At 47.6% G+C, this 26,607-nt stretch overlaps 1 protein-coding gene and 1 long non-coding RNA gene across 2 annotated transcripts in view; both read left to right on the top strand.

Annotated features, from left to right (window-relative positions):
* The first annotated feature begins 7,738 nt into the window (after window positions 1-7,738).
* LOC103880761 lies at window positions 7,739-10,400 on the top strand. The gene is made up of 2 exons (XR_641966.3): window positions 7,739-9,515; window positions 9,983-10,400. It is a non-coding gene; the product is annotated as an uncharacterized LOC103880761 (long non-coding RNA).
* A 9,864-nt stretch (window positions 10,401-20,264) lies between these two features.
* Window positions 20,265-26,607, top strand: part of C1H1orf198 (chromosome 1 C1orf198 homolog) — a 28,725-nt gene continuing 22,382 nt past the window's right edge. Inside the window, exon 1 of the mRNA XM_021931303.2 lies at window positions 20,265-20,823. Within this exon, the coding sequence (XP_021786995.1) occupies window positions 20,491-20,823 (333 nt within the window). The 5' untranslated portion in view covers window positions 20,265-20,490. The remainder of the gene's footprint in view (window positions 20,824-26,607) is intronic.

Genomic DNA, 26,607 nt, shown 5'->3' with positions numbered 1-26,607 from the left:
ACTAATAAATACATCCCCTTACTTAGCCAGCCCTTGAAGTTTCAAAAACGAGGATCAAGCCGTGCCTGGGAGCATCCTTTAAGACGTTTGGACACAGGTTTTACTTGGAGTCTGGGAGATATGACCGAATCTGGAAGTCAAAGGAAAAAAAGCCAAGGTGAATCAGACAATTATGTTATCAAATCTCAGGAGAGACGACTAGCGTGTCAACACCAGGGCAGAGCTTCCAGATGCTTCTAGAAGCCTTTCCCACCAGCTACCATCAGTTTCACTCAAGCTGTTACCCATTCCCATGTCTACTGGTAGTGGAACCTGCTCCGGCATTGCCTTCCGCTCATTTCTACCTTAGCCTCTGATCTGACCCCTCCCTCTCCTCTGTCCATGGACCTAGCCTTCCCCTGGCTTCTGCTCTCTTCTGGCTGCTTTTTTGTTGACTGTCTTTTTTTTTTTTCTTGCTTCCCTGCTCTGGATTGCTTGATCTCAGGCTTGATTCAGAAAGAAGTCATACATAATAAGACAAAGTGATAACGATTTTAAAAAGCAACATCAAAGTTGCTTTAGGAAAGCCAAAAGGCCCCAATTATTTCCACCCGAGGTGGATAGCTGTGCGGCGGCTATACAGAGGAGGTGTGGAGAATGTGGAACCGCAGAGGCGGAGTAGAAATGTACCAGGTAGCAAAGGACCTTCCCAGCAGAGGCAAAGTTGGTAGAAAATGTTCAGAGAGGTGAAAATGCCTAGTGTGCTTGGGATGGCTTGCAGATGCGGCTGGAAAGGGAGTGTGGGGCAGAGGGGCTGGTCTTGCCTTCATCCTCAGGAATTTGGACTTCATTCTCTGTATGTAGATTGTAAAGCATAGGAATGACTTGACTAGAATTAGGAAGATCATTTGCCTTCAACACCAAGGATGGCTTAAAAGAAGGCAGGTTTTGCTCCTGCCCCTGATGTGGTTCCTCTCTGCAGCCTTAGCCCTCTCATGCCTCAGTACCATCCTTAACTGGGACCGCATTCCATGGTTCTGTTCTAGGTCTCTCTCTCTCTCTCTCTCTTTTTGAGACAGTCTCACTCTTGTCGCCCACGCTGGAGTGCAATGGCATGATCTCGGCTGACTGCAAACTCCGCCTCCCGGGTTCAAGTAATTCTCCTGCCTCAGCCTCCCAAGTAGCTGGGATTACAGGCTCCTGTGATCACGCCCGGCTAATTTTTTGTATTTTTAGCAGAGACAGGGTTTCACCATGTTGGCCCGGCTGGCCTCAAACTCCTGACCTCAGGTGATCCACCTGCCTCAGCATCCCAAAGTGCTGGGATTATAGGCATGAGCCATCAAGCCTGGCCAGGTCTCTCTTGTTTCAATTCTTTCACTGACTGTATCTGTTCTCATGGTTTCAACCATCATCCCTGCACCATTTCTAGTGCTGTCCTCCCTGCCAGCTCTAGCCTTACATTTCTAGTTGGCTTCGAATCCTCTGTACCTACATGGATCACCAGCTCCTCAAACTCAAATTGTGTGCAGCTAGACTCTTCAAATCCTTCCCTCCAAAATCAGTTCTTCCTCCTGACTCATTTCTGCTCTTTGTTTCACCATTCTTCAAGTTATCCAATCTTAAAACTTGACAGCGGTGACCTCTTCCCTTTCTTTGACTCTCATCGTTAACCCATGTCCAAGCTCTGTCAAGTATTTCTTTGGTATCTGACACCTGCACGTTCCCAGACCTACAACCACCATCCTACTTGAGACCTGTTCCTTGTTATAGAAGCAACAGCCTCTTACCTGGTCTCCTGTCCCTGGTAGCTCTCCTGGGTCATCCTATTTTGGTATAGTTTCTAAAAAACTGTTCTGATTATATAGGGCCATGTATAAGGTAATACTGAGCATAACCAAAATTACCCTTAAAAATCTCTTAAGGAAGGCTGGGCATGGTGGCTCATGCCTATAACCCCAGCACTTTGGGAGGCCGAGGTGGGCTGATCACTTGAGGTCAGGAGTTCAAGACCAGCCTGGGAAACATGGTGAAACTCCATCTTTACTAAAAATACAACAACAACAACAAAAAGAAATCAGCTTGGCATGGTGGCACATGCCTGTAATCCCAGCTACTTGGGAGGCTGAAGCAGGAGAGTCACTTGAACCCAGGAGGTGGAGGCTGCAGTGAGCTGAGATCGCGCCATTGCACTCCAGCCTGGGGGACAGAGTGACTCCGTCTCCAAAAAAAAAAGAAAAATCTCTTAAGAAGGTGCTATATTAAAATCTAACAAACTATGTCTCCTGAAATCCCACAACAACAAAATGCATTTCTTAGCTGAGCACAGTGGCATGTACCTGCAGTCCAAGCTGCTCAGGGGGCTGAGGTAGGAGGACAGCTTGAGGCCAGGAGTTCCAGGCTGTAGTGCGCTACGTTTGGACCTGTGAATAGCTACTGTGCTCCAGCATGGACAACACAGCATGACCTCGTCTCTAAGAAAAAACAAAAAAGACACATTTATTGTCTCCAGCAGGGGAATAGATTGTGCTTTCTTCTGTCAAATGCCAGATAATGTAATTGACTTGAATTTAGAAGGCTTTTTTGGAAAAAAAGATGTATTTTTAACACTCCCTCCATATAAGGCAAATAAGAGCTGAAATCGACGAAGAGACTAACGGCAGATTTGTATGTCCTTACCCATGCTCACCTCAGGCATGAGCTTTTGCAAAGTTCTTCTGTCCCTCTCCTTTAAAAAACGATTATCAGGCCGGGCACAGTGGCTCGCACCTGTAATCCCAGCAATTTGGGAGGCTGAGGTGGGTGAATCACCTGAGGTCAGGAGTTTGAGACCAGCCTGGCCAACATGGTGAAACCCTGTCTCTACTAAAAATACAAAAACTAGCCAGGTGTGCTGTCAGGCACCTGTAATCCCAGCTACTCAGGAGGCTGAAGCAGGATAATCGCCTGAACCAGGGCGGTAGAGGTTGCAGTGAGCCGAGATTGGCCACCAGACTCCAGCCTGGGTAACACAGCAAGATTCCGTCTCAAAACAACAAAACAAAAACCAATAATCATTATTATTATTATGTTTGCTTTTGCTGAATGTATGTAATCCAATGGGTGGAATTAAGTGCAGATACGACAACATTTCTCTGGTGGTTCAGCTGTTTGGGCTGGGGTGTCCACATGTCCATACTGAGGCCCTCTTCAGTGCCAGTCAGGGCTGGGTGGGAAGAAAAGGAACCTGGGGCCTGTCCCCCTGAATCCTCAATTCAGTTGAAAGTCCAAGGATTCAGAAGCTTCTCAGTTCAATCCAGGACACCCAGGTCTCTGTGAAGGTGTATTTTTCAAGTCAAGTTGGTAACTTCTAGATATTTAGAGACATGGTATAGGACCCTCTGTTTGTATTCTTGCTTTGGTCCTACACTGAATACGTAGAATGTTTTCTTGAATTGGAGGGAGAAGCAGCAGTGGGGGCTTTCCCACACACCTGCACAGTGCAAACAATTTCAAATTGTTGGGAAGGCCCGCAGCCATTCTCACTGTCTCTCCCCAAGTCTCCTGGGCTCCTGCTGTCTCCTTCTCCCAGGCAGTCTCATACTGTACTACAAGTAAATCCCAAATGCTTCTTACTTTCTGAGGTAGAGAATTCCGATGCCTGCATGGCACCTGTTTTCTAGAACCTGCTACTTAAAGTGTGGATCACAGGCCACAATAGCAGCAGAATCAGGAAGCCTGGTGGAAATGCAGCCTCTCAACTGCCTGTGAGGCAGCATTTCCTATTCCTTGGAGCCCTAAGGAACATAGTGGGGAAATGCTGGCAGAGAAGCAGTGGATGCTATAGGAAAATGTGGGACAGGGCAGGCGAAGAGAGGAGCAAAGGCGGGGCCTCCAACCTTAAAGAAGAATAAGAAAATGGAAAAGAAATGGTGAGAAAAGCAAAAACAAATCCAGGACAACAACAAAAGCCTGAATGAAGAGAGTTTTCTCCAGGGGACCAGAACCACCACAGCCTCCTGTCTCATTCAGCAGAGGGGCTGACGAGGGTGAGAACAAGAGAAAGAGCCTACCTAGACTTGACAATCAGGAGGCAGAGTGAAACATGGGAGTGTGTTGAGGGGAGGGCCTTGGCTCGTAGGGATGGAGGGTGGGAGGAGAGGACCAGAGTCTGGAGGTGGTGAGAAAATGGAATGGAGGGGAATCTGTCCACTTTGGAGAGACAGAGGAAACAGGCAGGAAATGCCCGGTGTGTATTTGGATGACAAATGGACAATACTGGTTTCTTTCCAGCCAGGCTGCCCCAGAGAGGCAGAAGGAGAAAACACAGCCAGGCAGCTCTGGGCAGAGGGAGAGAACACAGTCTAGTGGTGGAGGGGTAGCTTTGGTCTCTTCCAAGGCATAAGGACCTGACCCTCCTAAAATAGCCCAAAGCCACCCCACAACCCCTCTGCATCAGGCTGCAGTGTCCACTGCTGGCTTCTGTCCTGCTGGGCCACATCTCTGATCCTTCAGAGGTGCCCCTAGCTAAGCCACAGGAAGCCCCCAGAGCACCTTCCTTCCTTTTCAGCCTTCCTGGGCTAAGTAAGGACATGCTCATATTTGGAGGAAGATAGGACAAACCCCAGGGCAAGAGGTAGGTGCCATGTGAGGGCCTCTCTGGTGCCATCTCTCTTGTCTAAGGTGCTGAGACCATAAGAGTCCTGGGGAAGTAGCAACTCTCAGGGCAAGCCTGGTCACTTCCAACCCAGCATTCTTGGAACCCAGCCCCTTTTACTGTTGTCTGATGGGTTTTTCTTGCCCGAAGCACAGATAGAGCCAATTTACCAAGACAGCAATATTGTAACAGAGAAATAGTTGAATAAATGGAGCTGGCTAAGTAGAAGACTGGGGTTTATTACTCAAATCAGTCTCCTCCAAAATTCAGAGACTGAGATTTTTAAAGAATTATTTGGTGGGCAGGGGGTGAGGGAATGGGTGCTGCTAATTGATTAGGGATAAAATCACAAGGGTGTGGTCTTCATGCCCCTCTAGGTGGGGGCGAGAGGACCCAGTGGGGTCAGTTAGTTGTCAGAAATGCAAGTTAGAAAAACACCTTAAAAAAAAAATCTTAGGTTCTACAATAGTGGTGTTATCTACGGGAGTAATTGGGGACGCTACAAATTTTTTGACTTCCAGAACAGTGCTGGTTCCATTTAACTATGCCTATGTCCCTCTCATGACCCTAACCTTGTGGACTTTCATTAGTTTTACAAAGGCACTTTAGTTTTGGGAAGGGTTATTATCATCCTTGCTTTAAGGTTAAACCATAAACTAAATTCCTTTCAAAGTTAGCTTGGTCTATACCCAGGAATAAACAAGAAAAGCTTGAAGGTTAGAAGCAAGATAGAGTTAGGTATGTTAGATTTCTCTTACTGTCATCATTTTGCAAAGGCGGATTCATTGCCTCCAGGCACTCAGCTCTGCTCTGCACTCCCTCCCTGTTGCTTGGGCTGGCGGGCTCTCACCCTCCCACTCTCAGCCTCCCTTCCAACTATTTCCCTGGACTGCTCGCTCCTTCTCCTCACACAACTGGCTTCAAATCTAAATTTAAAAACTTAACCTAAATTAAAAAATCCTGCAGTGGTTTTTTTTGGAATTACTATCACATTTGACATACGCAGAAACTGAGGCATAGGAGGTAGTCTGTTGGTGTCACACTCCAGAACACTGGTGCTGGGGTTGGAATGCAGGTGGCCAGGCTCCAGGGCCCCCTCTGTGCCTCTTTGAGGAGACAATTTCCTCCTCAGCCTGAGACCTCCTCCACCACGCTCAGGCACAAACCTTCATGGCCAGGGAATCATTTGCCCAGGGGAGGGAGTGTACAGGGGTGCCCAGCAGAACGCAGAGGTCAGCTGTCCTTTTCAACACATTTCTAAACTTGGCCACAGCAGCGAAGTGGCCACCCAGCATACTTTGGACTTACATGTGCTTGGCTCTGTGTCTGTAGGAGAAAGAGAGGTGGTTTTGCTTTTGTTTTGTTTTTTTTTGTTTGGTTGGTTTTTTTTTGTTTGTTTTTTTTTGAGACGGAGTCTCACTCTGTCGCCCAGGCTGGAGTGCAGTGGCCAGATCTCAGCTCACTGCAAGCTCCGCCTCCCGGGTTCACACCATTCTCCTGCCTCAGCCTCCCCAGTAGCTGGGACTACAGGCACCCCCCACCTTGCCCGGCTAATTTTTTGTATTTTTAGTAGGGACGGGGTTTCACCGCGTTAGCCAGGGTGGTCTCGATCTCCTGACCTCGTGATCCATCCGCCTCGGCCTCCCAAAGTGCTGGGATTACAGGCTTGAGCCACCGCGCCCGGCCCGCTTTTGGTTTTTAAGTTTCACAAGCTTAGCTGTGACCATCGTGAGGCAAATACAGGAGAGGCAGAAGACAGTGTGGTGAGATAAAGCCAGTTCTTCACCCCAAAAGGAGTGGAGCCAGGGAAGCAGACGAGGAAGCAATAGAGGCAGCTTCTGATGTAATGTGGACCCTCCAGGTCTCCACCACTCCACCTTCCCCGCCCACACTTCCTCTCCTTTAAGCGCCCTGTCCAGGCGGTCGGAGTGATCTCTGGCCCCGTGCTTTGTCTCTTCTCAGGACTGAGAGACTCTGTCGCCTCTTTCTCACCATGCTTCCCCTACCTGTGTGCCAGGTGAACCTCCTTATCCTTCACCCTCTGTTCTTTTTCTCCTACAAGAAAGTTATGGATTTCCTCTGCAGAGCCCACTGTGGCTTCTGCTTATTTCCATTGTAGCCTTTATCTGCCTTGTTATCATGCTACCCAGGGCAGAGAGAACGTCTTTCCATCCTAGGGTATGGTCCCTGGCTAGGGCTCTATCCTCAGACCCGTGGTCACAGACCTAGGTGAAGACAGGGATTTTTGTTCTCCTCCCAAACGTTGCATTTCCCAAGACCACCCTGGCCTGCTACGTCCCCATCCTGTGCCTATAAAAACCCCGAGACCCTAGCAGGTAAACACACAGGCGGCTGGACGTTAAGGGCATATTCACAGGCATCGGCAGGCCGGCAGGGCATTGACCAGCAGAACAACTTGGAGTTTAGCTGGGGTGGTCAGAGAAGAGTTGGCCGCTCAGTAGCCTGACTTCAGGGGAAAACCTTCCCACTCCATCCCCTTCTGGCTTCCCCCATCTGCCAAGAGCTATTTCCACTCGATAAAACCCTGAACTCATTCCCCAAGTGCAGGTGTGGTCTGATTCTTCCAGTACATGAAAGCAAGAATCCCAGGATACAGAAAGCCCTCTGTCCTTGTGATAAGGCAGGGGTCCAACTGAGCTGACTAACACAAGCCGCCTACGGACGGCTAAACTAAAAGAGCATCCTGTAACACACGCCCACTGGGGCTTCAGCTGTAAACCCTCACCCCTCGATACTGCCGTGGGGTCAGAGCCCCACAGCCTGCCCATCTGTATGCTTTGAGGTTTGAGCAGCGGGGCACTGAAGAAGTGAGCCATATCCCATTGCATGCCCTGTGAGGGACAAGGGAACCTTTCCCGTTTCAGAGGCACCTGCTAATGCTGCTGCTTTTTTTCTTTTTGTTTGTCTTTTTTTTTTTAATCTCATTGTGTCACCCAGGCTGGAGTGTAGTGGTGCGATCTTGGCTCATTGCCACCTCCGCCTCCCGGGTTCAAGTCATTCTCCTGCCTCAGCCTCCCGAGTAGCTGGGACTACAGGCATGCACCACCATGCCCAGCTAATTTTCTGTATTTTTAGTAGAGACAGGGTTTCAACATGTTGGCCAGGCTGGTCTCAAACTCCTGATCTCAAGTAATCCACCCACCTCAGCCTCCCAAAGTGCTGGGGTTACAGGTGTGAGCCACCACACTGGCCCCTACTAAAGCTTCTTAACTCTGCTGTGTATATACTGCTTAGAATGGGCATATTCTTTGGAGCTGGAGTTTGGAGAATGTCTCAAAGCTTCCTAAGCGTTGAAGACAGACACCATTCCTTCCTTAGGCTGTGCTGCCCACCAGCCTCTTCTCCTTGATGAACAGGGAAGAAGAGACACAACACTAGAAGGAAAAGGGAGTTCTGGCACAGTCCTGGTGTTTGTCTGTCCTTCCGAGATTGGCTCTGGGAGTGCGTGGATGCATTTTGGCTCCATGGTGAATGGCTGTTGGAGGGAAAGGATAGTGTGTTTAGATTCCTGCTCTGTCACTTGTGAGTGGTGAGGCCTTGGGCAAGCACCTGACTTTGTAGAGATTCTGCTTTTTTACTTGTAAAATACTTTCTTCATAGGGATGCTATGAGAACAAATGACAGGCACCGTAAGAATTCAATGGATGCTTGTTTCCTTCATAGCACTTAGCACAGCCTAGCGCTTTTGTCTGTGCACTTGCTTTTCATTCTCTTCCTCATCTATTAGATGACAAGCTTGATAAGAGCTGGGTCTTATGCTCATTGTTCCTGGGAGCCTAGCACAGTGTCTGGCACACAATGAATGAATGAATGAATGAGTGTGCACTGAATAACATACTGTGATAGCACACTAGTTTGAGATTCCAGCCTCTGAGTTTTATTCTCATCACTAACACTGAGATATTCCCTGAGCTTGAGTAGATCACTTTTTCTCTGTCTCTAGACTACTTTCCAAAACCATTAGGTGAAGTAAATTTAACCTCTTTCTTCTTAATAGGAATATTATTAGGACCTACGTGCTAACATGTCCAAAGTACTTAGTTCTTCTCAGATGAAGGTTTCTATTAAGTAGGTACGATTAATCTCAGGGAGTTCCTTGATTTTCCCCCAAATACAGGATACATGGCAAGGGTGGTTTTTGCTTTTTCTGAGGAGATTGGGAGATTTTGCAATAGTGGATCCCATATAGCGATTGTTTATTGATATAGGAACATAACTAATGTTTCTGAAATGTAGCTTCCTTGATTTGATCTCTATTTTATGATGTTTTCAAAAGAGCTTAATCAGAGCCCTCCATATTTCTTTTGTTGGCAATAGGAATGCCCTGTTGCTAGGAAGTTCACATGGGCATTGCGGAAGGTGACAGCCACTGTAGGTGCCAGACCCAAAGGGAGAAGGGGGATGGGGACAACATGCGGCAAGGAGGTTCTCTGGGGACTGCTTGTCCATGTGGGCACACTGCCACCTGTGTCATCAGGTGACCTCCTTGCAGCAACTGCTCAGGGGTTGCCAGAGCTGCGTGACTGTTGTCCTTATGTGGCAGTCAGTACCCACAGTCTGCTTCCTGCTGTGGCCATGGCAGCAACAGTGGCCATAGCATAGAGGAGAGGGGATGTGGTAAAGGTCGGTGAGATGGCATTTAATCCAGATCTTCAGAAATTGGTAGAACTTGGACAGGTGGGCCTGAGGAAGAGCAGCTTTCTAACCAAATGGTCTGATGCAAACCAAAGCACAAAGGTCACAATGAGGATGGTCTGTACCCAGGGCTTTGGTGATGCGCTGTCACTGGTGACGGCTAGTGAAGGCCAGAAAGAGCTGCTATCTAAAGTAATAACAAAAATAGAGACACCCAACCAGAGGGTCTGTGAAAGAGGAGGAGGTCAGCAGAGGGGCGCAGGGTGGTTGGAGAGGGAGTAACCCGGAGTTGGGAAGACCAGGCACACCAGATAGACAATTCGACCTGGAGTATGCTACTGGCAGTGGAAGAGGAAAGAAAAGGACGGCATACTTTGAAGACCATTGCAAGCATGACATAACTTTTTCCTTGAGTAGACCTGCAGTATGAAGCCATGAGCTGAATTACTAATACAACATGACATTTGGGGGCCAACTTGTAGGCAAGATGCCCTCCTCCATCCACCTCTCATTCATTTAAAAAGGATTAACTGAAGGCTCCCCTGAGGCTCTGGCCAGTGATTTTCATGGACCCGAAGGTGGGGAGCGGTCTGAGAGGGAAGGCTGTCCTCCCTTACTTCTCATCTTGCAGAAACTTCACAGACAACTGTTTTCACTTTTCTATATTTGTTCCCATTCTTCATAACATCTTGGTATTTTGATATATTTCAGGTTAATGGAATTCAAGAACATAAATTCAAGCGGATAATATAATGAAAATACTACTATTTCCATAAGTCAGTCTTTTTAACTGCCTAAAGTTTTAACCAAGTCCCAGAGCTTTGGCTAATGATGAAAGAGGTAACAGAACAAACTCAAGTCTCTCGTCGAGCAGATGGAGCTGGTGGATTCCAGGACACTCCCCAAGGGGAGCCAGGGGTGACCATCTACGGATCTCAAAGTGGTGACATTTGCAAACCAGGACCCAGGAGCCCATTTAACAAATGTCAGGGCGGCCTGCAGAGAGGAATGGAAGGAAGAAACATGCATTCCACATCTGGGAGTGTTTAGAAGTTGGAAACCGATCATTTAGAAGAAGAGAGGAATTCCCTTTACTTCTCAATCAATAAATCATTGCCACATAGTTTAATAGCCTCCTCTCCGTTGGCCTCTTATTTTTAAATCTCCCTCATCCTCCCTCTCTCTCTAACTGCATTTATACACGGTTATTAAACCAAAGATTTATATGAGTTTAAAGCCATTTCCACATGTATAATGTGGAAATGTTGGCATTATTCTTTCCAGGACACCAAAATTTATGTGAGGTCAAACTATAAAGGAGACAAACTGTCTCTTTTGTGCCTGCCCTCCCTCTGTCTCCAGGGAAGAGCTCTTTTGGGTGGAGGTGATCATGAGCTCTTTTGGGTGGAGGTGATCATGAGGACTTCCTGGAGGAGGGGGCATTTGAGCAAGGTCCTAAGGACAGGATTACTGTAGTTGGAGATAACCAGGTAGGAATTCCAGGTGAAGGGAAAAAAGAGTAAATAACTGATTCTAGAGTTATTTACAGGTATACCTTGTTTTATTGCATTTCACTTTATTGTGCTTCACAGATACTATGTTTTTTACAAATTGAAGATTCACGGCAACCCTGTATCGAATGAGTCTATCGGTGCCATTTTCCCAAAAGCATATGCTCGCTTTGTGTCTCTGTCAGCATTTTTTGTCAATAAGGTCTTTTTAAAATAATGTATGTACTTTTTTTAAAGACATAATATCATTGCACACTTAAGAGGCTATAGTATAGTGCAAACACAGCTTTGATAAGCTCTGGGGAACCACAACATTTATGTGACTTGCTTTATTGTGATATCTGCTTTATTGCAGTGGTCTGGAACTGAACTTGAATTATCTCTGAGGTATGCCTGTATATTTTTATAGAGGCTAATAATCTTAAAGGCCTGCCTAAATGTAAACATTCAGGTAGGTAGGAGATGTTTATTGCTTCTGAGAAGTTGTTTAGCATTTTTCACAGAGCAGTTAAGCCTGTTGTCTTTGCTAAGTATGGTATAGACAGAAAGAAGGGTCCAGTTTTGAGTCTCATGTGAGTCACGTGGTTTTGCCCAGAGAAGATGATTCTGTTCCAGGCTGTAGGTGCAGAGAGCACCCCAGACCCAGCATCACTTGCCTTGGTGACAAATCAGTGTCTCAGGGAAAACTCTCCCTACAGTTGGAAAAATAGCCCAAAATATTCAAAGCACACTTTATGCCGAGAGTAGTTTGGAACATCATCTTCTCGTCTTCCCTCACTCCCGCCGGCCCTCCTTTGTCTTGCCCATGAACACTGCTCTCCAATTACGCAGTGACTCCCCTAAAGAAACCAAAGCTCACTCTCATGCACTCCCATGCTGTACCGGTGCCGGGGGTCAGGAGAGCAGAGAACAGTCCCATTGCAGGGCAGCATCTGGAATAACCAGCCACAGATGCAGGCATGAGTCATCGTCCTCTGGGAGCCTCGCCCGCATCCCTGCTGAAGGCCCACGCGGGGCAGGCCAGCTTGATCTACTGCCCATTGCCCTGCCAGGGCTCAAGGCGTCAGAAGATTTCCCTCCCCAGGCTGCCATGTGTTTGCCACAGCGCACGGCACTTCACCAGCAGTTTGGCAATGGGCTCACGCAATGTTGGAGCTGGTCTCTCAGCTGTAAGAAGCAGGCTAGGACGCTGCCTGTGGCTTCTCCATGGCCGTGCGGGACATCTCCACGGAGAAGAACAGGCTCACAGATGACTGTTTTGAGACAGCAAGTTCACTGGACACCCATTTGTACCAAGGGCATACTTGGCATTCAGCTGTGTAGCAGGCACTTTGGGATGGGTGACAGAAAAAGAAGAACCCTGCCCTTAACTTCAGCTAAGGTAAAAGACCTGAAATAGCCATAGATAACACTGAGAGACCGTACATGCAGGCAGACATGACAAATACAACAGCTGTAAGTGTCGAGTGGACACAGAGTCAGGGACGCTGGCGTGGCTGGTGTGTGCTGAGGGAGGGGCCTTCGCATATGTCACCTCTGTCATTTGATGCTACCCTAGAACGTGGATAGTTACCCCATCTTAAAGAGGAAGAAACTGAGGCCCAGACAGGTATTTAGCAGAAGATTTTTGTGAGCCATACGTCACCCCTTCGCCCACCTCTGTGGTGGGCAGGTGAGTGATGATGGCGCTCCACCTCCAACACAACTCACTTCACTGTCTCAGGGCCTTTCTCCAAAGCCTTTGGGTCTTGTCAGCCCCCAGGGGTGCGCCTAGGGCAACCTTCAACCATGGGGAATAGGAGTTGAGTCAACAGATAAAGATCCCAGCCTCCTATTCTTTGGGGGGCCAATTCTGAGGGGCTTGTAACACGGTTCACAGAGACTGCCCCGTGTGACTGATCTCCAGTAGCCCACAGTGGCAGTGGGCTCAATGACACATAATTGTTTGATTTTTCCTACTTCCCATCCTTCATTCTGGCTTCCCTGGATCACTTCCCAAATTAACTACACATATCCAAGTCCATATCATAGTCTCTGCTTTTAGGGTAGCCCAAAGTAAGATAACAGGCTAAGGAGCTTGTTTAATGTCATCTATGAGGCTAAGGAGCTTGTTTAATGTCATCTATGAGGCTGCAAAGTGTCTGAACCAGGACATAAACAAACCTAGGGCTTCTGCCTCCCACGTAGGTTCTCTGTGCCCTGTGTGACCCTGTCTCCCTGGAGGGGAAATTTCCCAAGAGTGCTGAGTTTTTTGTTTTTTTTTTTTTGAGACGGAGTCTCGCTCTGTTGCCCAGGCTGGAGTGCGGTGGCGCGATCTCGGCTCTGCCTCCCAGGTTCACGCCATTCTCCTGCCTCAGCCTCCCCAGTAGCTGGGACTACAGGCACCCCCCACCACGCCCGGCTAATTTTTTGTATTTTTAGTAGAGACAGGGTTTCACTGTGTTAGCCAGGATGGTCTCAATCTCCTGACCTCGTGATCTGCCCGCCTCGGCCTCTCAAAGTGCTGGGATTACAGGCGTGAGCCACTGTGTCTGGCCGAGTGCTGAGTTTTGAGCCAGACCTTGAAGAAAGTAATGGATGTCACTGGCATGGGAGAAAGAGACAGTGTTCTGGGCAGCATGAAAGACCTAATCAAAGGCACAGAAGAGAGACCCAGAAAGCTTTGAAAGGGACAGCAAGAGGCAGGCTCCCTGGATGTTGGCTGCACAGAGGTGAGGGGAGGAGGTGACAGATGAGACAGCGACTGCTCTACTCTTACCAAAGTCACCCGCAGCTCCTGAGTCATGAAATGACATGACACTAACAATATCCGGGATATGATGAGGTGGTACAGTGCAGAAAATGGATTTGAGTAGGTTGGGACTCAAAGGCAGTGATGCTGGCTCTTGTCCTTATGAACAGTTGTCTACCAGGCCATTTTGATTTCCTATGAGGCAGCGAAGGGTACCCTGGACACAAGTTTTGTTTTAAGGTGTCCTTGTTTGTGCTCCTGGATTGCTGGAGGCTCCGGTCTGGTAACCTGTCCTTGAGTCATGACAGGGAGGAACGCTGTATTCAAGGGTAGTGACATGTTACCCTAGAACACTGGTATAGTTACCCCCATCTTAAAGAGGAAGAAATGGAGGCACAGACAGGTACTTAGCAGAAGATTTTTGTGAGCCACGCCTTACCTTTGAGCCCACCTCTGTGGTGGGTAGGTGGGTGATGGCAGTGCCCCACTTCAAGCACACCCCACTTCCCTGTCTTGGGACTTTCCACCAAAACGTTTGAATCTTGTCAGTCTCCAGCCCTCCCAGGGAAGACCCTAGGACAACTTTCAACCATAGGGAAAGGGAGTTGAGTCAATGGATAAAGATCCCAGCCTCCTATCCCACCAATTTCAGAGTGTGGTCTCAGGACCAGTAGACCAGCATCATTTGGAAACTTGTTAAAAACTAAAGTTCTTGGCCAGGCACGGTGGCATGCCTGGAATTCCAGTGCTTTGGGAGGTCGAGGTGGGAGGATTGCTTCAGTTTGAGACCCATGTGGGCAACATAGCAAGACCCTGACTCTATTAAAAAGAAAAAGAAAAAAAAAAAGGTTCTTGGTCCCTACTGGGGACCTACTGAATCAGAAACTGTCGGGGTGGCGCCCTGAACTCTGATTTAACAAGGCCACTCTGCCATGCTTGAGCTTCAGAAGCACAGCTTGAGGATATGAACGTCTCTGCCAGTGTGTTCTACTTTAGCTGCTGTTTTCATCCTGTTGTTCTTAGTCCTAAAGTACTCCTTTAAGCCAAGCTGGGAAAGAAAACAGAAGTTAGTTCTTTGATAGCAGGTTCTCATTAAAACATAGACAAAACATCTAATAGAAAAATGTCTGACTAATGGACGACATCCGACTAATGTGATTTCACAGTGCCTGTTGCAGAGGAGATCCTCAATAATGTCAATTTCACTTTTCTAAGCAGGGAGATAAGATAAAACATGAGAATATGGTAAACAAATGCCAAAGAAACAAATATATAAGTAATTATTTTCAATGATAAAGTGAATTTCTACTGGAAGACACCAGAAAGACATGAGTAGAACAGACAGCATTTCCCTGTTATTGTGCTCTGTGAACAGCCAGGAGTGCAGACAGAAGGGGGAAGACCGTCATTCTGTCTTTGAGGGTGAACAGGTTGGGCTCAAACAGGGTGTGGCAGTTTTCTTGTAGAGGTTTATTTCTCTTCCTCGAGACCAGCCGGACTTGCTGTCTCTCTCTCTCAATAAATTTTTTTTTGTTTTTTAGAGACAGGGTCTTGCTTTGTCACCCAGGCTAGAGTGCAATGACATGATCATAGCTCACTGTAGCCTCAAACTCATAGGCTCAGGCAATCTTCCTGCCTCAGTCTCCCGAGTAGCTAGAAGTACAGGTGTGTGCCACCATACCTGGCTAATTATTTTATTTTATTTTTTTAGAGATGGGGTCTCACTATGTTGTCCCGGCAGGTCTCAAACTCCTGGCCTCAAGCCATAGTCCTGCCTTGGCCTCTCAAAGCTCTGGGATTAATAGATTTTTTACATGGGACTGTTCTAGGGAGTAGAGTTCCAGGGCCATGACTGTGAGCCAAGATGTCAGACGTGTAATGGGAATGTTGGCTATCACTTTGGGTATTCGATTGTTACACTGAAAAATTAGTGCTATGTTTGACTTGACTTCCAAATGAGTGACTTGGAAACTTTAATACATCGTGCCGTTAGGGTCAGTTTTTAATATCATTATTATTATATCCAATGGTTAACCTTAGACACATCAATCCAATGTTACAGATTTAACAAAAGACAAAGGAACCCCTGTTCCGTGATCTCAATTCCGCCCCAAACTATGAGGTGAGCGGGTGGTCGCGGACAAGCTTAGGTGGGTCTCTTCTGTTGATGCCTCAGTTTTCTGTAGAGAGGGAATTAATGATGCCAATTATGGAATACTTATTCATTCCTTCATAATTCATAATTCCTTCACTATGAATAAGGCATTATTGTTTACAACAGTAAACAAGACAGATAAGGTTCTCCTTATTGTAAAGTTTGCATTCTAGTGGTCACTCAAGAACATTTCTGAGGAAAATGACTGAAATGGCACTACACAAGGAAGAACTCCACAGCTCAGGACACCAGAGACAGTTTGACTCAGTTAAAGCACTTGTTGCTATGTCTCCCTAATTTTTTTTCTTTTTTTTTGAGTGGGGGAGGTGGTGGGGACAGCTCTGTCACTCAGGCTGGAGTGCAGTGGTGTGATTTTGGCTCACAACAGCCTTGACCTTCCTGGGTTCAAGTGATCCTCCCACCTCAGCCTCCCAAGTAGCTGGGACTACAGGTGCACGCTACCACACCTGGCTAATTTTTATATTTTTTGTAGAGACGGGGTTTCGTCATGCTTCCCAGAGTGGTCTCAAACTCCTGGGTTCTAGTGATCCACCTGCTTTGACCACTCAAAGTGCTGGTATTACAAGCATGGGCCACCATATCTGGCCTCCCTAATTGCTTAGAAAAGCATTCCAGGAACGAATACCATGTTGTCTTAGTCCATTTTCTGGTTAAAACAGTACACTTGAAACTAGATAATTTGTAAAGAAAAAAAAGGTGGGAGGGGGTAAGTGATAAGAAATTCTTAATGGGTGCAATGTACCTTTTTCAGGGAATGCTCATCACTAGGCGATATATCCATGTAACAAAATTGCACTTGTACCCCCTGAATTTATACAAAAAGAAAAAGAAAAGGAATTCATTTCTTACAATTATGGAGGCTGACAAGTCCAGGTTTGAGTGGCTGCATTTGGAGAGGTCTTTCTTGCTGGTGGGGACTCTCTGCAGAGTCCCCAGATGGTGCAGGGCATCCCATGGTGAAGGGCTGAGCATGATTGTTCATATTTTTCTGCTCTTATAAAACCACCAGTTGGCTGGGTGCAGTGCCTCACGCCTGTAATCCCAAGACTTTGGGAGCCCAAGGCGGGTGCATCACGAGGTCAGGAGATTGAGACCATCCTGGCTAACACAGTGAAACTGTCTCTACTAAAAACACAAAAAATTAGCTGGGCATGGTGGCAGCCCCAGCTACTCGAGAGGCTGAAGCAGGAGAATCGCTTGAACACAGGAGGCGGAGGTTGCAGTGAGCCGAGATCGCGCCACTGCACTCCAGCCTGGGCGACAGAGCGAGACTCTGTCTCAAAAAAACAAAACAAAACAAAACAAAACAACCCCCCCAAAAAAAACCCATAAAAAACACAAATACAAAAAAGCAACCAGTCCCACTTCCATAACCCATTAATCCATTAACCCAGTATTGGTCCATGAATGGATTAATCCATTCATGAGAGCAGAGCCTTCATAACCCAATCAGTTGTTAAGGGCTCCACCTCTCAATACTGCCACACTGAGGATTTAATTTCAACATGAGTTTTGGAGGAGACAAATATGAAACCAGAGCACTTATGAAAACCTGAGGCTGCTTACACAGACCTGCTAGAGTGTGCTCAAAGCCCTGGAAAGCCGATCTTGTGTGGGACCCTGATCACTGAACTAACGCTGTTCCCACACCCTTTTCATCTCCCCCTATACTGCTTAACATAAAGTAGCAAATGCCTCAGTAAAATGCTAATGATTAAAGGAATGCTCTTTGGACCACTGCAAGGTTTGAAAGCATTTCCATGGGTCCGGGACCACGTGTTAGCCTCTTCATTTTGTGAACAGAGAGAGTCTACTGGCCAAACCACATTCACAAAGAAAGATCATTTAGGCGGCCTCCATCCAAATTCTTACCTAAGAAGATGTTACAGACTAAACGCTTGTGTCCCCTCAAAATTCTTATGTTGAAACCCCACCTAATACCAACGTGATGGTATTAGGAGGTGAGGCCTGAAGAAAGTAATTAGGACTAGATGAGGTTATGAGAATGGAGTCTTTAGGAAAGGGATTTGTGCCCTACAGGAGTCATAAGAGAGCTTGCTGTATCCCTTTTCCCGCCATGTGAGGATATAACAAGAAGCTGGCAGTCTGCAACCCAGAAGAGGGCTCTTACCAGAATCTGATCACGCTGGCATGCTAATGTCAGACGTCCAGCCTCCAGAACTGTAAGAAATACATATTTGTTGCTGAAGTCACCCAGTCTATGATACCATGTCCCAAAGGGACTGAGACAGGTTCTTAGTACTACAGCAATCCCGCACTATTTTACTTGAAGTCTTGGTCTATTCGGGCCACTATAACAAAATACTATAAACGGAGTGGCTTATCATTAATAGGAATTTATTTCTCACAGACCTGGAAGCTGGGAAGTCTGAGATCAAGGCATCCGCAGACTTGGGGTCTGGCTCTGCTTCCTGGCTCATAGGTTGTGCCTTCTGATGGCACCTTCTTGCTGTCTGGTCACACGGTGGATGGGGCAAGTGAGCTCCTTTGAGTCTCTTATAGGGGAACCAGTCTCACTCATGAGGGCTCTGCCCTCCTGACCTAAACATCTCCCCAAAGGCTCCACATCATCTTACCAGTTAGGATTTGAACATATGAATTTTGGGGGATGTAAACATTCAGATCATATCACTTAATTACATATTTGGAATTTGGGTTTTTTTTGTTTTTGTTTTTTTGAGACTAAGTCTCCCTCTGTCGCCAGGCTAGAGTGTTGTGGTGCGATCTTGGCTCACTGCAACCTCCGACTTCCCGGTTCAAGCGATTCTCCTGACTCAGCCTCCCGGGTAGCTGGGATTACAGGCACATGCCACCATGGCCAGTTAATTTTTGTATTTTTAGTAGAGATGGGGTTTCACCATGTTAGGCAGGATGGTCTCAATCTCCGGACCTCGTGATCCGCCCACCTTGGCCTCCCAAACTGCTGGGATTACAGGCGTGAGCCACCGTTCCTGGCTGGAGTTTGGCTATTTTTATTCCCTCCAGGAGTAGATAAAGATATATGTAAAAAAAATGTTTCTAATTTCAGCCAAGTCATCTGTTAGAGCCATATTTTAATTCCCCTGGGTTTCTTCTTATAATCTGGAAGAATTTTTCTTTTAGTTACCCCCTTATCATTCAGATCACAGACTTTACATACTTTGGCCAATGTCCCTGAATTATCTCACGCTTTTATTATCTTGAAAACTTCTTTGACAATCAATTATTGCCAGACCCAGAACACCTCATGGGGTTGTGTTTTTTTCTTTTTGAAAGCAACAATTATCTCTACAACTGCTTTGAAAACATCATGAGACCAAGTTTCTAAGGGTACAGGCAGCTTCTCATGTGAATATCAAAGCAAGCCTGGGAATGTTAATTAAATTTCAAGAATACATCTTTAAATATTACCTACATTATTAAACAAGGATTAGAGGAGAGAAATCAGTGGGGTTCAGGTCAGTGTACTGAGTCTCTGTAGCATCAACTTAAACAGAAGATCATACCCCAAAAAACTGTCCTTAAACTTCCGGTCTCATAAACAACCCGTCACTTACTGTGGAGGCTATATTTGGTGGTTCTTGCCTTTCCCTGCTTCAATATATTATGTTGTGAACACTGTTGATAATAATGTCTTTAACTGTAGAGCCTGCCACATTCATGACATTCCAAAAATATTCTGAGGATTTCTGGGCCGGAAGATGAGGCCATCTCACATTTAAAATAGGACTTTGCAAGTTATTTCTACTCTGTGTTCAGAATTATCCAAGCAAAGACTCTAAGTAACAGCTGAAATGCTGTTTTTTTATTTTGTTTATTTTACGAGTGGACACAATTCTCACCTGAGTCCTGTTAGTCTTGTTAAAATCAGTCAGACGGAGAGAGGGGGCTGGGGGAAGTAGGGGCTCTCTATAATTTTAATTTTGTGGTCTGGGACACACCTCAAAATTACAAACCCCGGCCCCCTACTGTTGGGATGTCGCCTCTGAGTCTAAAAACTTTCTGCTCCTCTTTGGTTTGTTTGCGAACATCGAACTGCCAAGAGTTCTGAGCTCCTTGGGTTGGGGAAAGGCACCTGGGCTACCGGCTACTTCATGCACACTCCCGGCCCTGAGGGGAGGCGAGGACCAGACGCCCCGCACGGGTCTAGCCTTCCACGTTTCCCTCCCGCCTCCGGGCTGCCCTGCGGCCCCGGGTATCTGCAGCTCACCGCGCCAGGCCCCGGGCCCAGCATCCCGGACTGGCCCAGAGAAAGCAGAGAAGGTGTGGCTCGTCCGGGAAAGGGACAGAAGGAAAGGAGTAAAAACAGAAGCCAGGCAGCCAGCGGCTCGGCCCGAAATGCTGGGGCTTTCTTAGGCTCACTGGAGGTTGAAAAAAGTTTCCTTTGTCAAGCAGTGGCCACGTGGCGCTATGGCGGTCACTACCGGGAATTAACCACGGCCACACTCTCAGGGCGCCAAGCGCCGGCTCGGGGACACGCCGGCCACCACCTCAGCCGGCTAAGGGGAACCCGAAACCTGCTGGCACCGCGGGAATCCACTATGGAGGCGTAAAGGGGGACCCATTGGGGTCCGCGAGGGGGTGGCAGGGGGAGGGGAGCGGAGGGAGGAGCTCCCGGGGAGGGGGCCGCGGAGGGCCGGGGTCCCGGGGCTTGGGGAGATGGGTTGGCTTGGAGACCCGGGTCCGCGGCTGTGCAGGGCGGGGTTCCCGGAGGGGGCGGGGCTCTGGGCGGCGCGGGGCGGGGCGGGGGCGGGCACAGCGCGGGGCGGGGCGCGGGCCGGGAGCGGCAGGCAGGCCGGGCATGGCGTCCATGGCGGCGGCTATCGCGGCCTCGCGCTCGGCGGTCATGAGCGGGAACCGGCCTCTTGACGACCGGGAGCGAAAGCGCTTCACTTACTTCTCGTCGCTGAGCCCCATGGCCAGGAAGATCATGCAGGACAAGGAGAAGATCCGCGAGAAGTACGGGCCCGAGTGGGCGCGGCTGCCGCCCGCGCAGCAGGACGAGATCATCGACCGGTGCCTGGTGGGGCCGCGCGCTCCGGCGCCCCGAGACCCCGGGGACTCGGAGGAGCTCACGCGCTTCCCCGGCCTGCGCGGGCCCACGGGCCAGAAGGTGGTGCGCTTCGGGGACGAGGTAGGTGCGGGCCTGGCCGCGGACCCTCTTCCCCGCCTGGCGCCCCGAGGCGCCCCGGCCCGGGGGGCACATGCCGGCGTGAGGCCGCCCCAGCTGGTAGGGGCTGGAAAGGAAAAGGCAGGAATGGCAGTGGGTGGGAGGGGAGCCCCAGAGCCCAAGGTCGGGGAATGGGAGTTCCGCTGGGGGAGTTGGTTAAGAGATCGCCGAGAGGTGGGGTCGTTAAAGAACCTCCATCTAGACCTGATCCGCCGGCTCGCACGGACTCCAGAGACTTCTCCTGGAGCTGTCGTAAGCGAGGCTGACCAAAGTGGAAACAACAAGCAGTTTTAAACCAGACAAGCCTGGGTTTTAATCCAGCTCTGCTACTTACTACCTGTATGGCGGTGGGTGAATTAACTTCTTAGAGCCTCAGCTTCCACTGTGTAAAACAGGGATAATAACGCCCATCCCGTGCCTGCCCGTGAAGGCACTCAGCATATGATATATACTAACATGAATACTTGTGATGAGATGTATGGGGAAAGTAAAATTGCCAAGCCAGGCAACAGGAAGGAAAAGGTGTCTTCCAAGATAAGGAGGGAAACCCATCCATCACCCTAAGATGTTTTCCAAGTGAGCACGACGTCCAGGGTATGTTTTAGGGGTGAGCATGGTGACCCTGTTTTCCGCCAAAAAACTAAGGGATGATAAGCTTAAATGAGCTCCAGTAAGTCTTGGCCACATAACAGGGCATGTTTAGGTCTCAGATCTAGGCACCGTCCAGACTGCTGGAGGGGCAGTAGAAACGCCGAATCTGTTCCAGAAAAAGCTCAGGGATGACCCACACTTAGACACAAAGGCCTGAATCTTCTGTGGGGTTCAGAAACTTGGTCTTCTTTTTCTTAGAAATGTGTTTAACCGAAGCTTGTTTGGTGCCATTAGAATTTGCACTGTGGCTCTTTGGCCTTTCAAACTCAGCTTTTGCCATGAGGAGCAAAGTCAAGCAGAGCAAAAAGTATGAGAATGAAATCGCTCGCTGTTAAGGCTGTTTCTTGGGCTAGAGGGGAGAGAAGCTGGAAGAGTTTTTTTTCTGAAGAAGTTGTGGATTATGGATGGAATTCAAGTTAAGGAGGTTTAGATCAGATTTTCAGGCTTGGGTGTGCTGAGACATTTATTAATACGAAGTGTTCGTGGTCATAAACCCACTTTAACCTGAGGGAAATGTGAAATGACTGAAGGATGATGCCAATGTTGCTCTATTCTGATGGAATCAAAAGGAAATTCTCTACTGGACTTCAAATTCTGATGGCTTTGCCAGGAAAAACAGGGTGTGGTAAACTGGGGAGGGGAAAATATAGGTTTTAAAATGTATTCCTAGAGCCGAAACATTTTCAGTGGGAAAATATGCGTATTTATAAAGACATGTGTGCAGTGTTTGCGCCCAGATTTGAGGGATGAAAAAGCAGGCAGCACTCCTTTGGAAGAGTCACGAATAAATATGAGAGGAAGTAAACTTCTAAGTACTTACAAATGTTGGAGAGTGACTGTCATTTTCCCTTAGCTTGGTGTCCAGCTAAGAATATCTACACGCCTACTCATGATCAAAAAGCCCATGTCATAGAAGAGCCCAGTATCACTGATGAGGAAGAATATGGCCAAGTTAATTTTTTATTCTCATTCCTTATCTGGTGCCAGACTGAGCTGTTTCTTAATTTGTAAACTCAATGTGATTTCAAAGCAAGTGGGACTGTACTGTGCTGTGGTGCCTGCATGTCCTTCCAGGAGCAACTCAGGAGAATTGAATCTCAGCTTTGCAAAACCAGCTGAGAGCATGTTCTGAAATGCTTCTGACCAGCCTCAGCTCAGACGGCAGAGGGGCAGATAGACCCTGTATTTTAACAGAGGTACATAGGAATGTGGTCCAGGGTAAGTTTTTGCCTGCAGTGGCTGTGTAGGTTAATAGCAGTAGGGAATTTAAATTCCCCTGGACTGGGCCAGAGGTTGGCACCAAAGTGGAGTCAGTTGTCTCATTGTTGTCCCCACGAGATCATTCATGGAGGAGGGCCAGATCCTAGGCACAGGGATGATGGATAAGGACAGGGTAGGCTGCTGAACAGAGGTACCCACCAAATAGGTGACCCCAAGTTTGTCTTAAAGGACTGTAAACTAGATAGAATGGGGCCCTGTGTCCCTTCCCACTTGATCAGTCTTCTGATGTGGTCCTGGGGCCTCCACAGCCCTTTCTGCTGCCCTGAAGGACACTGACTATTTCTTTGAATGGTGTCTTCTCCCCCATTGCCAGTAGTGTTTTTCTATCTCACATAGCAACATTTTAAGTCAGAGCATGCAAATATAGCCTCCAAATGTGGTGACCATCTTCTAGACATTTCTTGTGTGTTGCAGGAACAAATAGAAATTGATTGTATGATGCTGATCACAGATCTTCATGGTTTTGAATGTGGTCAGGGGCTCAGTTCACTCACTGAAGTTGCCTGTGCATCTGACAGGTGTGGCGTCCGTGTATGTTTTCATCCTCATCCTCTGGCCTGAGGCCCAGATGGCCCTTTGCCTTGATGACTTAACCTGGTTCTCCTCAGGGAAGGAGGCTGCTGCCTTTGAGTACTGAAGCCGTGAAGGGCCCTATCAGTCTTTAGGTTCTTGCTTCCTTGGAAATCAGCTGAGCAAATATTTCTCAAAGCCTGTTATATTAGAGACAAGGCATTCTAGCTTAGGGTACTTCATCCTCCCATAGTCTTTACCAACTCCTTTAAAAATCCCCCCATGTGAACATATGATCTCAGGAAAAAAGCACAGAAGTATAGCTTCAACCTAGGTCCTAACCCCTTCCCACAGCCACCGAACCCCCTTTTGTGGAAAATCTGGAGCTGCTGCTGGAAGAACGTGTCCCAACCAGCAAAAGGAGAGAAGCCTGCAGAGCCCCAAGTCCTGGATTCTTGTCCTGACCATGCCACCAGCAAGGTGTCGTCCCTCTTAGGGGGTAGTTTGCCCCTCTGTGAAGTCTGGTGGCAGAACCAATGGCTCACAGAGTTTCAAACTCGCTGGCCTGGCTTGGAGCAGGCACGGACATTGAGGACATGCACTTTGGGTCCAGTATTTTGGTAAGAACATTAAGGCAGGTTTGCAAATGGATGCTTTTGACGGTCTTTCACCCGCGCTGCTTGATTGCTGCGTTCTTCCTCCAGCAGTAGGGTTTCAGGAATGGCTTACTTTGGAGGGGAAAGTTTTTCATTTTAGAAGGATCACCCTGTCTGCTTCTGCTGTTTCCTGTTATCCCAAAGGAGAAAACCCCACACACCTCTGAATTGTTAAGAATGTGTTGCTCCCTGCTCCTGCCCCCAATCTCCTTGTCACTGATCTAGCGAGATGTGAGTACATGGTGAGAATTACAGGGTTCCACATTCTGTGAGACATTCTTGACTCCAGATGGTCCCTAAGCAGATGACTGGGGAGCTTGGGGCAGCTGGTGCGTCTTGTTTGTGTGGACCTACTTGCCTCTTCCATCTCTCCATACGGTGGAGTTGGGCAGGAAGGGTGTTTCAGTATCCCTAATTGGGGTTTCACATGTTGTGGAACGTGGATTTTTAGACCCCGGAGCCAGACAGCTCTGTCCCCTCTTCAACAGCTTGGCATGATCCACTGCCGTGTCCTTCCAGCACCTTCATGTCTGCCCCTCCTACAGGAACCTGGGGACTTGCTGTTGCTCTCTTACTCCTCTTGGCCTTAGCTTCCTTTTCTGAAGCTGTTTTTGCCTCCCTATATCTCCTGCATTGCCTGTGGCCTCTTAGTCCTTAGGCTAGAGGACTCCACAGGTGCTGTGGCTATGGGTACCTGTGTTTAGCAAACTGCTGAGCTGCTGCACCCGTTCTGTGTGGTTAGGGCTATCTACAGAAGACCCTTGTGCAAACCTAGGAGCCTGTGTGCTGGCCAACCTAGAGGTTTGCTTGCTAAAATAAACCAACTTATTATAAAAGTTTTTACCTGTACATTAATGTTAAAAGTTTCAAACCAGGCAGAAGCAGCATTATAAAACAGCTGGTAGAATCAATCGCTTCAGAACTTTCCTTGAGCATTACATGTTTGTTAGATTTGAGTTTGGCTGCTGTGTCTCCTCATCCTCTTTGCCTTTAGTAGACTGGCCTTTTCGTTTTGAAATCTGACATTAAGAAAAAAAGAAAGAAAGAAAGAAAAAGAAAATTAGGGAGTTGCTTTCTCAGCATTTTGGACTCCTTTTTTAAGGAAGGTGGAATGTTTGATTTATGATTCCTACCTTTTGCCTGGTGTATCCATGGATGTTTTAGAAAGGATGGCAGGGTTTTCTGAGTCCCTCTACCTGGGGCCCTGGGCAGGAGTTGAGATGACCCTGCTTCAAATCCAGTTCCACGGGCTGAGAGGAGAGGGCGGTCGGGCCTGTTCGGTGAGCTTCCCTTTCATGCTGTGGGTTCTCTGCCCCGAGTAGCACCTGGCCTGATTTCCTGGGAGCTAAGGCCTCTCCTCCCCAGGCACCTCTGCTAGCTCCTGTGGGAGGGTGGCCCAGTGGCAGCCAGGGAACAGGTTTAGCAAAGAAATGAAGTGACTTGGTCACTGACATGCAGGGAGGGAGGGCAGGAAGCATGGCGACAGGTGTAGAGTCATCTTTTAATTGACAAGAGTCACTTCTACACTCTAAGCAAGGGATTCCCGTAGTACTGGAGAAAATATCTATTTCTTCTTCTGAATGAATGAATGAAGGAAGATGAGACCATTTGTTTAGACTTCCTGTCATATTTTGCTCATTTCCTTAGAATTTCCTCCACCTACTCTGTATCCTGTTCCCATTACCATGCTCGTGCTGAGTTTTTGTTTTGCTATAATCTATGGAGGACTGAGTTTCTGGATTCGTATTCATGGCGGAAAACATGCCCGGTGGTGAAATCAGGACTGTTTTTCTGTCTTTGGAACTGCAGTGTTGTATTTCCAGTTATGGAAACCCCCTTATCTCAGCAGAGTTAAAAATATTACAAGTCAAAGGGAAAAGCATGGATTCCATAAATATGTAAACAATACATCCTAAAAATAAGCAGTTGGTAAAAAAAAGAACATATTTTAATCATTCTTCCGTACTCTCCTCTTTTTAAATAGACTTAATTTTTTAGAGCAGTTGTAGATTCACAGCAAAATTGAGCAGAAAGTACAAAGCTCTCATTACTTCTCTGGCTCCCCCACTGTCAGCATCCACGCCACAGTGGTGCATTTGTGACAGCTGATGAATGTACATTGACACATTGTTACCACCCAAAGTCCATAGTCTGGGGTTCACTCTTGGGTTGTCCACTGTATGGATCTTGACAAATGAATAATGACATGTACCCACCACTATAATATCACACGGGGGAGTTTCACTGCCCTAAAAATTCTCTGTGTTCCACTTATTTATCCTTCCCTCCCCCCAACCCCTGGCAGCCAACGATGTTTTAACTGTCTCCATGGTTTTGCCTTTTCCAGAATGTAATATGATTGGATTCATACAGTATGCAGCCTTTTGAGATTGGCTTCTTTTACTTAGTGATACTCATTTAAGGTTCTTCCATGTCTTTCTGTGACTTGGTAGCTCATTTCTTTTTCTTGCTAAATAATGTTCCATTGTCTGGATGTATCACAGTTTACTTATCCAATAACTGAAACACATCTTGGTTGCTTCTAAGTTTCGGCAATTATGAGTAAAACATCTGTGTGTAGGTTTTTTGTGTGGACCGAAGTCTTCAGTTCATCTGGGTAAATACCAAGGAGTGTGATTATCTCACTCCT

This window comes from Papio anubis, chromosome 1 (genome assembly GCF_008728515.1).
Source record: "Papio anubis isolate 15944 chromosome 1, Panubis1.0, whole genome shotgun sequence".
Taxonomy (NCBI): domain Eukaryota; kingdom Metazoa; phylum Chordata; class Mammalia; order Primates; family Cercopithecidae; genus Papio; species Papio anubis.
This window is presented reverse-complemented; position numbering and strand designations above follow the sequence as displayed.